Source organism: Prionailurus bengalensis, chromosome B3 (assembly GCF_016509475.1).
Source record: "Prionailurus bengalensis isolate Pbe53 chromosome B3, Fcat_Pben_1.1_paternal_pri, whole genome shotgun sequence".
NCBI classification, from domain to species: domain Eukaryota; kingdom Metazoa; phylum Chordata; class Mammalia; order Carnivora; family Felidae; genus Prionailurus; species Prionailurus bengalensis.
This window is the reverse complement of record NC_057355.1, coordinates 145,932,650-145,944,951: the sequence shown is the minus strand read 5'-3', so window position 1 is coordinate 145,944,951 and position 12,302 is coordinate 145,932,650. Positions and strand designations below refer to the sequence as shown.

The window sequence follows — 12,302 nt, the reverse complement described above, 5'->3', positions numbered from 1 at the left end:
GTTGCCGGTGTCTCTGCAGTGATCACTGAGCCCCATGCCCCCAGCTTCCGAGAATGCCGCAGGCCTGGGGTGGGGCCAGGGAAGAGCATTTCCACGGAAGCCCCAGGCGATGCTGATACGGCTGGTCCAAGGGCCGGCCTCAGCTCTGGGGAGATTTCCTGGACACACCCGCCCAAACTCAGGAATGTTTTGCCACGGGAACTGCCTTGTGGGTTTGGAAAGACGGCCTGGCCAGCAGAGAGGACCGAGGCCTGGCCGTGGAAGGTCACTTCTGCCTTCTGGGGGAGGGCAGCTTGGCAGAACTCATTCTGGGCGGACACATCCTGATTTTGCTAGAGACAGGAAGTCAGGAGGGGGTGCCGACCTTTGGGTCCCGGCAAAGTAAAGGCCACTCAAGCATCTCCCTAAATGTCTGGAGTTCAGACAACCCCGTCCACCTCCTGTCCCAGGACACAGTGATTTCTGTCTCTCACTGGGGTGCCAGACCTAGGGTCCACGCTTGGCTGTGGGGATAGGCTGGGAGGGACTTGAGGGCTGAGACTCAGAGGGTCCCCCTGTGCCAAGTGCTTGGTGACTGGCGCACGCACGGAGCATTTGTGGGCACGTGGGGAGGACTTGAGGACATTAGGGGCAAAAGGGCTGCGTACTATTTTGGGCTCAAGTTGGGGGGTAAGGGGCTGCTGAAGAGAGGCCTGAGGGCTTGGAGAGACACGAGCCCCAGGATCCCCCCACTGCTGCCTCTATCCTCCACGGAAGGAAAGAGGGCCCCAGAGAGAGAAAGAGGGAGACTCGGGCGGTAAAGGGCAAGGGCGGCCAGAGCGCAGGCAGGAGGGCATGGCTGGTGGCTGGCGGCTGAGAGGTGGGGACGGCGCAGGTCGGGGGAGGGGTGGAGGTGGCCCGCCTGGCGGGGCGGGGAGAGTGGAGGGATGTAGGGCCAACTCGTTACCGGACCCTCCTCCCCTCCTGGCCCCTCTGCTTCTTCTAAAAATGTGCCCACACCCGGCCGACCCTCTTTGAAGGGACAGATGTCAGGGAGAAAGCTGATTACTGTCAAAGGCTGGAGGCTGCGACCGGAGCTCTCGGTGAGCATGACCCAATTCTGAGCTATTCTCAGCCTGGTGGGAGCCGAGCTATTCCCTCCCGCCGACGCCGACGCCGCTCCCGAGGCAGCCTGACTTTGAAATGCCCTCCTCCCTCCGAGGGGCGAGGCGGGGAGGGCAGGCGAGGAGGCCGGCAGAGACCCATGGTCCCACGCCCTGCCCTGCCCCCCACCCCGCCCCTGCCACGCAGTCCCGCCACCCGAACCGCAGGGCCCCCCTGTCCGCCCGACCAGAGGGCAGGCCGTGTGATGCAGGGCTCGGAAAGGGCCCGCCCGCCCCCCTCCCTGCACGCAGGCCAGGCCGCAGCCCCAGAGGGAGCAGAGAAGCGGGGGGCCGGGCTGAGTTGACATCAGCTGGCCCCGCACGTGAACAGGCCTGGCTGAGGTCGGCCAAGAGCAAACACACCGCAGATCTGAGGGCGAAAGGGACTGCTGCTGGCAGCCTCTGCGGCCATGGGGGGATAGGTATTTGTTATGTAGCACGCCTGCGTGACAGCTGACTGACCATGCACGTACCTCAAAGGCCGTGAGGTCACCCAAAGAGCTCCTTCCCCCCACCCCCACCCCGCTGGCCTGATGTTCCTGCGGTTCTCAGTTTTATTACACAACCGTGAGCACAGCGGGCGGATGAGCTGGGTTTTCCAGAGAAGTCTCAGTGTCAAATCTTCTCTCCCATTATCCTGAGAGACTAGCCAAGTGCCCCTGAAGCAAAAAGCTATTCGAGGACCTCAAACACCAAAGAACATTCTCAGACCCAGAGTGGCCCCAAGATTCTGGCGTTGGAATCTGAGACGGAGACTGACGGCTTCCCGGAGGCGGTGGCAGCAGTGGCTCTCACCAGCGATGACAATCACAGATGTTCTGGGTGCCCGGAGGGCTCAGCCAGAAGAGTGTGCGACTCTCGATCTTGGGGTCAGGAGTTTGAGCCCCACCATGGGCGTAGAGATTATTTCACAAACACCCCTCTAACTTACAACAATCCAAAACGTCGTACGAGCACCAACTGGGCAAACGCCAACTGGATATTTCAATCCCATGGCAGCTCCTCCCCACTCCCACCCCCAGGCAGGCACTGTGTGTGTCCTCCTCTCTGCCAGGAGGGAAGGGACTGTCACCACGGCGCCCAGGGGGAGGATGTGAAGCAGGTGGGCCCAGAGCCCGAGCCCCCCAGTGCAGGGCCCAGTGGAGTCTGGCCTCCCTAAGAATCAAGTCCAAATATCCTTGTCCGTCGGCGACTGCAGGGGGCCACCTCCTGGCAAGGCCTTCCTGATGGTCCCAACCCTCCGTCCCCCCTACACACCACGGGTTGAACCCCCTTCCCTTGCTTTGCTTCCACTTCGTGGCTCTCACCTGCACCGTTGGTGCCTGGTTCCCGGGAGCCCCGCAGGGGCAGGCAGGGCTGCCCGAACGTCTGGTTCCCGGCGCCGGCGTCGGGAGGGCGTGACCCGTAGCAGGGGCTTGGTCTGCACTTGCCGGACCGGCGGACACACCCCGCGAGGCTGGCCAAGAGGGCAGAGTTCTGAGGACTGGGCAACATTAGCCTCCACCTGCACATCCCTCCTGGGGCATCAGGGGCCAAGACCCCCAGCAGGGAGGCCCCTGGGGACCCTCCCACCTGAGGCCCCACCAGGAGGCAGGGACACCCCCAGCCTGGCCTGTGAGCCCAACAGCCTCTGGGTAGAGTGGGACACTGTGTCTGGGCGGCCAGCCTGTGCGCACAGCAGCCTTGCAAACAGGGCAGGCGGCTACCAGTCTCAGAGGTGGGGACACTGCCCTCTACAACTCATCAAGCTGCCCTCTCCCAGGCCTGCCCGTGGGATTCCTGTCTGAGGCCTGTACACTCCCACCTGGAAGGACCCTTGCTCACCCTCCTCCAGTTTCCACCAGCCCTTCCACACCTCGCACAGCGGTCCCCTCCTTCTGAGGAGCCTTCCAGGATTCCAGTGGAAACTGCTCTCCCCTTTGGCCTCTGTGGTTACAATCCAAGGGACCACACAGGGCAGGAGAGCGTCTAGGAGTCCCCGGTCAGCATGCAGAAGCTTGGCGGCCTGGGCCCCAGAGAGTCCCATTTCCTCTGGGCCTCAGCTTCTCCGCCTAGGCAGTGAGCTAGAGCCGGGTAGGAACAGCATCATCTCTCCGGCCTGGGGTCCCACACAGCCTGTCTGCCTGCCTTCAGCAACAGGTTGGAGAGGGGGGCCTGTGTCCCTAGAAGACAGACCAGGTAACGAAAGCAGACAAGGCTGGGGGGGGGGGGGAGGTGGCTTGAGGGGGGCAGGTGTGGGGCAGTCCACCTGCTGTCCTATCCTCATGGAGCAAACAACCCTTCCTCATCACTTTGCTAGACAGGGTGTGGCCCCCAGCAGCCTGGCATCCATTGTGCCACCTGCTGCCCATCCAAAATCCCACCCTGGGCCCCCAACCCACCCCAGCCCAGGGGCTTCTGGTGGAGGGGGTGAGCCCCTCAGAGGCAGGCGAGGGTGAAGCATAGCGAGGGCAGGGGCAAAACACACCAGGGCTGAAGAGGGCAAGGCCCAGGGGGCTTCCTGGGGGAAGGGTGCGATCTTGGACTGTGACCCTCAGAGCAAGTGAGCCAGGGTCTCTAGGTGTTGGAGGGCTCGAATGCCCGAGGGGGGCAGCAGGGGAGGCAGTCAGACGTGTGACATCTTCGCATCTTGGGTGGCGGCAGGGCAGGTATAGGAATTTCCAGGAAAAACTGAGGGTCAGAGTGAGTGTCTGGGGCTGGGCAGGGGACGTCCCCGTGAATCCTTGCCCTGTGACCAGCCCCGTGCTGCTGACTCGCAGAGGTGGCTGTCACCAACCTGCTGACCGGCCACTCATCACGGGCCCTGGCCCTGCCTCTGGACACTGGGCTCCCCTTCTGCAGAACTGGGACACCACTTGGCTTTGGCTCCTTTGCCAGGAGACACGGGAGCAGAGAATGGTTCCCCAGGATGCTCCTGCCTGAGGCTGGGGCTGGGCGGCACTGAGACACATTTTGAGTGCGGTCTTTAAGGGTGCAGAGGAGTTCACCGGGGGCTCAGGGCCACACGGGGCTCCAGACTGAGGCTGAATTGGGCCCAGAGGGCTACCTGGGTCAAGGCTGATGCCTGGAGGCCCGGTGGGGTCACAGGGGCTCACACGGGGCTTGGCGGCACAGATGAGGGGCCAGAGGGCCACCCAGACTTGAGAGCTGCCCTGTGCCTGGTGTGCCCATGGGGAGGGGTGCAGGTCTCCCGACCCCAGTCCTCTGGCATCCCCAGGCCCAGTGACAAACCAGGGCCGTGGTCTAGATCGCCATCCTCAGCCCCATCTGGGAAGTGGAGCTCGCTGAGGCGGGCCATGCCCTGTGCCAGACCTCCTGCAGGCCTCTCTCTCAAAGGCCAGGGGAAGGCACAGGTCCTCCTCTGTCCCCGAAGCTAAGCATCCGCTCAGAGGTCGGGCCAGGTCCCGGGAGGCAGGAGAAGGCTGGGACAGTGGTCCCAGGGCCCCAAGGAAATCTGGTGGGGCTCAGGTCCTGCCAGGAGGTTGGGAGGAAGAGGGAGCCCCCCCCCCCCCCGTGACGCTTCCCCCAGGAGACCAGCCCCCCAGTAGGCCCACCTCCTTTGGCATCTTCCCACGGACTCAGGCCTGGAGGGTCTTTCTTGAGCTCTAGACCCTTCAGAAAGCATAAGAGACAGACCGTGCTGTGAATGGAGGGTCCAGTGCTCTGGGACGGAAGGACGGAAGGACAGACAGACAGATGGACGGACACACACACACACACACACACACACACACACAGGCAGACCCTCTCCCCCCTCCCCTACTAGGACAAGTGGCTCTTTCTGCAGCTGAGTGGGGGTGGCCACACACTCGCCCCTTTGTCCATCATGTCCCAGGCTGTTGTCCTGGAGTCCAGAGCCCCTGTCCAGACGCCCCGCCCTGGGACAGGGAGAGGAAGGAGCAGACCCAGGGCTGTGTGTGGGGAGGCCCAGCCCGGAGGCTGGTGTCGGGAATGAGGGTCTGACTCGAGCGGCACCAAACAGACCAGGTGCACGGCAGGGGCAACGGTGTTTATTTCTCCGCCAGGCATGGTCAGGGGCCGGCCCCCTGCCCCCTGCCAGCACAGCACCCTGGGGCTCTCGTCCAACATGGGAAAACTGAGGCTCCTGATGACAGCTGAGGCCGAGGGCAGACACCCGGGCCCTTCACGCAGCAGTGGCAGGCACAGATGCCAGAGAGCGGGGCAGGCCTGCCCTGGAGGGGTGGCCTCCCCGCTGGATGCGCCCCCGTGTCCCCAGGGCTCCCGTGAGGGTGGGGCACCCAAGCAGCTCCGGGGTTGGACAGCTGGGGTTCAAACGGCTGAGAGGGACCGCCAGCCGGATCACTTGAAGCACTTCTCCGCCCTCCTCAGGCTCCCGGCTACGTGATGCCGCGGTCTCGCTTCTTGACACGTCAGGGGCTCTGGCGGGACCGCGGCCACAGGAGGCACTTCGGCAGGGGGGCAGGGCTCCCCTCCCCCGTCTCTCCACCAGGAGGGGCCGCAGGACACTGCCGCTTGGCCTGTATATCGCCAGGCAGGCTGGGCCAGGCTCGAGGCCACACGGCAAGACCACCTCTCCCTGGCCTCCGGGCCGGCCTGGCACGGGCAGCTCTGGTGGGGTTTGGGGGGGGGGGGGTGCCCAGGGCAGCGCCAGGCCTTGCCCTGGGGAGAGGACGAGCCAGGCCGCACACCGAGTGGGGCAGCAAGCCCCTGGTCCTTCTCCTCGGAGTCCTTGCTCCCCCTTCCCTGCCAGCTTGGGGCCACCTGGGAAGGGGCACCCCTTGGCCTCAACACCCAGAAGAGCTTGCGACGGTGGAGATTTTCTGTGGCAAAAAGAACAGCAGCAGCTCGGGGAAGCAGAGCCCAGCAGTGACTGGGGCAGGAGGCCTTCCTGGAGCCGCCCCCTGGGGCCCCCCAGCCCTGCCCGCCCGCCCCGCCCCCCCACCTTTCTAAACACAGGCCCGGCCCCGCGGTCGCCCGCTGACCCGCTGACCGTATAAGGCGGCCTCTGGCTGAGCCACACCTCCCTGCCTGGGCTCCGGGGAGGCCCGCTGGCTAGCCGGGGGTCTTGGTGGCAAAGGTCAGGTAGCCGGTGTGGCCCACGGCCTCCTTCATGGGTGTGCCACTGCGGAAGGGGCTGGCGTCGGGGCCGGCTTCGGGGCCCGGACCGGCCCCCAGGTCGGGCGCGGGCAGGCTGACGGTGCGCACGTTGTACACCCGGGGCAGCACCTCCAAGGTGCTCAGCTCTGAGAAGCCGCGGGCCGCCAGCGCCTGGCACGTGCGCTGCACCTGCTCGATGCAGGGCGAGAAGGAGCAGAAGCGCCCACCTGCGGGGAGCCAGACGCGCAGTCAGGGGAGCCGGGCGGGGGGTGGGGTGGGGGCTCAGGAGCCAGCAGCCTGAGGGCTGCGGACTGTGTGGGCCGGGCGTGTGGGTGCAGAGCCCGGGGCCCGAGGCCGGCCGAGTCCTCCACCACGCAGAGCCTGGCAGCAGGGTGGAGGAGGGGCAGAGGCCGGCGGGGCAGGGGCTCTCCGGGAGCCGCGTGGAAGGGGCCACTTAGACCAAGCCCACGGCCCTTATTTCTTTGGCCTTGGGCAGGCGCTTCTACGGGGAAAGCGGAGGGTCGGGGCCAGGAGGAACAACGGGCTCAGAGGTCAGGGGTCAGGGCAGAGCCCTGTCCCAGCTGCAGGAGCGCGTGCCCAGAAGAGCACTCACCACACGGCACGGTGGCAGTAGGGGACGGGGCTCACCGGCGGGCGGAGACTGTTGCTGTCACAGGAAATTAGAGGCTGTCACCCGCTCTGGGGAACAGGAGGCGCCGACGGCCAAGGATGACAGGGTGCAGGCGGGAGCTGACAGCCCCTTCCTGCCACCTCCCACCAGGGCCCACCTGCAGTGTCCCTCGGCCTGGCCCGCGTCCAGCCCACATCCCCATCCTAGCAAGGAGGGTGTGGGGAATGCGAGGTGGGGGAAGGGATGTGGCCGGGCAAGTCCTGGAATGTCCCTGAGGCCTGGTCATCTCAGCCACACCTGGGGACACACCCAGGGACCGCCAGATGGATCTTCGGGAAGGGGTGAGTTTGGAGGAAGCACGAGCAGTTTGATGGCAACCTAGAGGGCACAGTGTCACCCCAAGAAGGCACCTGGCCCCTGAGCGTACTGCTGGGGAGACAGGACCCTCTGGACGAGGGCTAGAGCCTTCCGGCGGGCCCGAGTCCCAGGGAGCCTGGGGACTGCACTTTGCTGGGGTCGGGCTCACAGAGCAGGCAGGTATCGGAAAATACAAGGCCTATGAGCAAGAGACACAGAGAGAGCCCAAGGGAGGGGCTTGGAGGGGTACAGGGGGTGGGGTCCACGGATGGTGCAGCTCCCCCCGGCCAAGCACCAGGAGGGAGCCCCAACGACAGGAGGAAGGCTCGGGAGGGTGACCATGTGGACCTGGCATCATCTGGGGGCAAAGCTAGAAGGGGTGGAGGGGCGGGAAGCTGGGCTCAGCTCCTCCCGAGCCCCAGGCCACCTTGGCAGAGCAGGGACACGGCAGGGGACCCACTGGGACCCACTGCTGCTGCCTTGCTGTTTGAGGCACGCCTTGGCACCTGTATTTGGGGGGGGGGGGCGCCCTCCCCCTGCGGGTGCCTGGGCTGGCTCTCCACCCTCCTCCCCACCCTCTGTCCTGCTCTGCTCTGCAGGGAGGAGGGAAGGGGCCCTGGCTGCCTGGGCTGGCTCCTTCTCCACAAAAGGGAAAAACCCAGGGCCTCACCAGCGCCTCCCTGGCTCAGAGCCAATGTTCCCGCCTCCTTCCCGCCGCCTGCACATCTCGTATCTTCCCTAAAAGGGGCTACTCTGCTGGCTTGTGGCTGGTGGGGGGAGGGGAGACTCTTCGGGCAAGAGCTGGAGTCAGAGTCTGGAGTGCCCTGAGGTGCCTTAGAGGTGGCACCTCTAAGGTGGGGCTGCTACAGTCCCCAGGGAACTCAGACGCCTCCCAGCTCCAGGGGGTGGGGGGTGGGGGGGAGCGGGGCAAGGCCAAAGAACACAGGCTCAGCTGGAGCCCCATTCTCCCCAGTTCCTATTCCTCTCCACCTCCCCACGAGCCTTCAGCCAGCCTGACCCACCCCGACTTCAGGTCAAAAGGGGACCTGGCCTGGCCACACTATGTGGCCTGTTGTCTTCTGACCTCTCTGGGCTTCAGACGACCCACACCCAAGGCCAGGCCCACACCAGAACCCCCAACATACCTTCAACCTTGAGGGCGTCCCAGGCGTGGCCCACAGCCTCCCAAGGAGACGGGATGTCCAGGAAAACAGCATCAGCCACGTGGCTCACACCAAAGCCGCTGCGGCATACGTCCTGGTTGCGCACCGTCACCCAGCGGCCCACTCGGTGCTCCTGGAACTCCTCCCGGGCCTTCTCTGCCCGCTGCTGGTGAAACTCCACTGAGTGCAGGTGGCCCGTGGGCGCGATGGTGCGGATGAGCGCGTGGGACACGGAGCCGCTGCCAGTGCCTGGCAGGAAGGGACGGGTGTCAGGCAGGACTGCCGGGGACACTTAAGAATCAACCGCACCCTTACTCTGGAAAACCCCACACGGGGCCCATGGGTCAGACGATCCTGGTCGCTAGTGGGCACCACTCCGGAACTGCCCAGCAGGTCCGGGCTGCCCACGGTTTTGTCACCGAGTCTGCACTGGGGCTGGGTGGGGAAGCGACCGGCTGGGTTCGTTTCCGGGGTCTGCAGTGGGTCCGGGCGGCAGAGCGGCCGCCCTGCCCGATCCCAGCACCGGAGCAAACCCCGTCCCCGCCCCACACCCCCTACTCCCCACCCCCCACCCGGTGGCTGGCCCCGAGTCCCCCAAGCTCGCTGCCCACTCAGAGGTCTGCCCACCTACAGGCCACGTGCAGCAGGAGTGTGGTGTGCCTCCGCCCTCGCTTCGCCTGGTCTCACGGCACCAAGACACGGCAGCCGATTTGCCACAGGGCCCCACTCTTCCCCCACGTCGCCGTCCGCCAGTTCTCTTCCACCTGCCCTGGCCACTCCCCGGCTCCCGTCAGTGCTGCCCCTCCGCCTGGCTTCTCACCTGGCTGTGCCCAGCTGGGGCTGCGTCCCCCCATGACCTCCCCCGCCCTGCGGTTTCGGGTGCTAGTCTTGATGCACGCTCCCCAGTGCCAGGTCCCTTCGCTGCAGACTCCTATTGTCCAGCACACACGCACGACCTCCCAACACCCGACAGCGCTCGGCGTTAACGAGGACAAAGCTGGATCCGCTCCAAGCCCGAACCCCTCCCATCGGCCCTTCCTGCCCAGTCAACGACACCCACAGCTCGACCAGACATCGCAGGGGTGCCCCAGACTCCCCTCTCCCACCCCACATTCGGTCCACAGGTAGCTCCCGCCTCCCCACCTCCACCCTGCCCCCATGCAGCCTGGGCCCTCCTCCTGGCTCTGTAACCACCACCAGACAGGCAATTCTGTTCCCCTCGGTGAGGCCCTGCTCTCGCCTCTCCACACGGGCAGTCAGACCCGACCACCCTCCGAGCTGTGCCCGTTTCCTCCTGACCTCATTTCCTGCCCCTGCCACGCTGGCCTCCTTGCTGGGTCCTCACTCAGGGCCTCTGCACAGTTCACCCTTGGGGTGACACTCTCGCTTGCTTGGCTCTTGGTAGCGCCTCCTCCTTCTCGTTTCCAACTGAATGTCCCCATGCCAGAGGTCTTCCCGGACCGACCGAGGTGTAGGGACCTCTTGGAGCCACCCTCAAACACACAGTCCAGTTTTACTAGGCTCACAGCGATCACAGCACTGAAACAGTGACACTGGGCTTACTGTCCCCTCGGGGAAGGGGCAACCTGGCCTGTCTTGTTCACGGCTGTACCTGTAGTTCCTAGAGGGCAGCTGGCATATTAGAGCCCAGAAGCACACCCACTGCACAGAGAGCAGTAGGGGATGGAGCTGGCTCGAGGGCCTGCTGCCCATCTGCCACCGGCCCCCCAAGTCCCCAGTGGCTGAGCAGCAGGCCTCTGCCTAGACCCCACTAACCCTCTGACCCACAGCCCAGGTTCTGCACCTGACTCTTTCCGTTTCAAAGTATCTGGCTGGCCAACACGGAGAAAGAGGCCTGAGAGGGACAAGATGGCCTCAAGTCCTCAGACCTGGAAGCAATGGTTCTGGGAACTCTTTGTGACCTTGGAGCCCAGCTGCACAGCCCATGAGGCACATGCTGGAAATATAGGTGCATCGGGCCTGGGCTGTTCCTGACCAGGCTGTATGCTTCAGTCTCCACCCCAGGTGGCCCCAGCACGTGTGTGTGTTTGTGTGTGTGTGTGTGTGTGTGTGTAAGGGCCAGAACGATCTCAGGCCCTGGGCTCAGTGACAGCAGTGCTGGCCAATGATGAGCTTGAGATAGAGACTCCCCACCTACAATGAGTACCTCAGAGCAGCCCTGGTCTCCCTCCAGGAAGGGGAAACTCTCGGCCCTGGGGCTGGGTGGTCGGGGACGGCTGGGCCAGCCACTCTCTGCCCTCCTGTCAGCACAGGGGTAGCGACTGGCAGTCAGCACCTAGGCCAGAGCCAAGTGGCACTCTGGCCCTGCCTCGCCAAGGCAGGCAGGACTCTCACTGAACACCAGCTCCTCTGGGGGAAATCCCTGGTCCAGGGCCATCAACTCTCATTTAGATTACAGCACCTGCCTCCTAACTGGTGCTCCTGCTTCTGCCCTCACTCCCTGCAGTCAGCACCCCCCCCCCCCCACCAAAACATTGGTAAAATAGAAGCTGAGCAACCACGTCTGTCTTCAGAAAGGGCAGGATGGAGGCTGTCTGGATGCTGGGTCAGACTTTCATCTTCAAGTCAATTTTTCAGAATCAGGATTGAGGTAGCCCAAAGAACTCACCGGATTCACAGACCACAGAGCCAGGCCGAAGCTCCAGCATCATAGTGAGCAGAGCAATGTCAGTGGAGTAGAGGATCTGGGTGCGGTGTGGCAGGTTCAGTGTCCAGAGCTCAGGCGTGGGGTGGAGCACATACACCCAGCCACCTCGACCACAGGTCACCTTGGAGCCGAAGGGGCGGCCGATGAGGTCTACTGAGTGCCGCAGGACGCCATGCCGGGTCTGGGTCTGTGCCCCCCGCTGCACACGCACTGCCACCATTGCACCATGGCCCAGTGACAGGATGGCCGTGTCACCCTCTTTGATCAGCTCCTCATATGCCACGAAGCTCATGGTGTTGCTATCTGGCAGGTGCCTGAGACCTGGGAGAATGTGTGTGGGCATGAGCATGCAAAGGTGCCAAGAGGGTGCACCTGGGATCTGGGCGGAGGGCTGTGAGGCCCAGGTCCCAAGCGGTGAGGGTGGGGAGGCTGGCTCCGTCCCTGGCTCTGTCCAACAGGACGACCAACAGGCTGCACCCTGCACTGACGTGTTAAGCCCTTCTTGGTCTAGGTCATGAATCAGAAGTCATCAGCCCAAATCACAGATGGAGAAACTCAAGCGGGGCAATGGCAAAGGACGAGCCCACGATTTCCTACTAAGGACCAGACCCTCTCATCACCCTTCTCCGGGACACCGGCTCCCATTCTCCGGGTGTGAGAGGAGGGACCGGCCACCAGCGGGGCAGCAGTCAGTGGTCTGTGCTATCACCTGCAGGCCAGGCTTCATTCCACGGAACCCCCCTCACCCCAGTCTCCCCCAGAGCGGGCTTCCAGGTGGACGGGCGGCAAGGGGGGGATGCAGGAGAGGTAAGGGCCCCCCCAGCAGAGGTTGGGGACGCGGCAGGCCGGGCCGGCACGGGGCGAGGTGGGGGGGGCCGCACCGAGTCTCACCCGCCAGGCTCGGCGGGCTCCCGCTGCCGGACGCTCCGCACGTGGCCGCGCGACGCTGCCTCCGCACTTCCGGCTCCGGCGCGGCGCCCGCGGATGGCGTCACGGCGCCCCGCCCCTCGCGCGCGGGGTGCCGGGACCCGGGGGCAGCCCCTCCCGGCTGCGGAGCGCGCCTCCTGGGCGGCCTCTGCTCGCTACGACTTCGCTGTTTCTACAAGCTCGTGCAAAGGACACAAACGAGAAGTTCCAGCGTCCCCTCGGTCGGGCTGCTGTGGGCGGGGACCGGGGCAGGGCCTCGTAACGCACTCTTTTTGGCAGCCCTGAAGTCCCGGGAAAGGCTGGCCCTTTGCTAGCTGCCCACGCCCTACGAGGAC

At 64.8% G+C, this 12,302-nt stretch overlaps 1 protein-coding gene across 3 annotated transcripts; it reads right to left on the bottom strand.

The window, feature by feature from the left end:
* Window positions 1-5,136: 5,136 nt before the first annotated feature.
* On the bottom strand, window positions 5,137-12,049 carry TRMT61A (tRNA methyltransferase 61A). 3 transcript variants are annotated; one of them, XM_043557098.1, is made up of 4 exons: window positions 11,922-12,049; window positions 11,002-11,361; window positions 8,355-8,621; window positions 5,137-6,448 (listed from the first exon to the last, which is right to left on the bottom strand). In XM_043557098.1, the coding sequence occupies exons 2-4, from the start codon at window positions 11,330-11,332 to the stop codon at window positions 6,177-6,179; spliced, it is 870 nt and encodes a 289-aa protein (XP_043413033.1). In that variant the 5' UTR covers window positions 11,333-11,361; window positions 11,922-12,049; the 3' UTR covers window positions 5,137-6,176. The 3 variants fall into 3 exon arrangements, with proteins under 3 accessions (XP_043413033.1, XP_043413032.1, XP_043413030.1); XM_043557097.1 differs by having other exon boundaries at window positions 11,932-12,043; XM_043557095.1 differs by having other exon boundaries at window positions 11,002-11,980.
* Between the last annotated feature and the right edge of the window lie 253 nt (window positions 12,050-12,302).

Excerpts from the sequence above, each read along its gene's own strand:
- TRMT61A (XM_043557095.1), bottom strand. The coding sequence starts at position 11,389 with ATGCTCATGCCCACACACATTCTCCCAGGTCTCAGGCACCTGCCAGAT. Across the intron at positions 8,622-11,001 it reads CTCTGTGGTCTGTGAATCCG|GCACTGGCAGCGGCTCCGTG; the intron begins GTGAGTTCTTTG and ends CCTTCCTGCCAG. Across the intron at positions 6,449-8,354 it reads GGACGCCCTCAAGGTTGAAG|GTGGGCGCTTCTGCTCCTTC; the intron begins GTATGTTGGGGG and ends GGCTCCCCGCAG.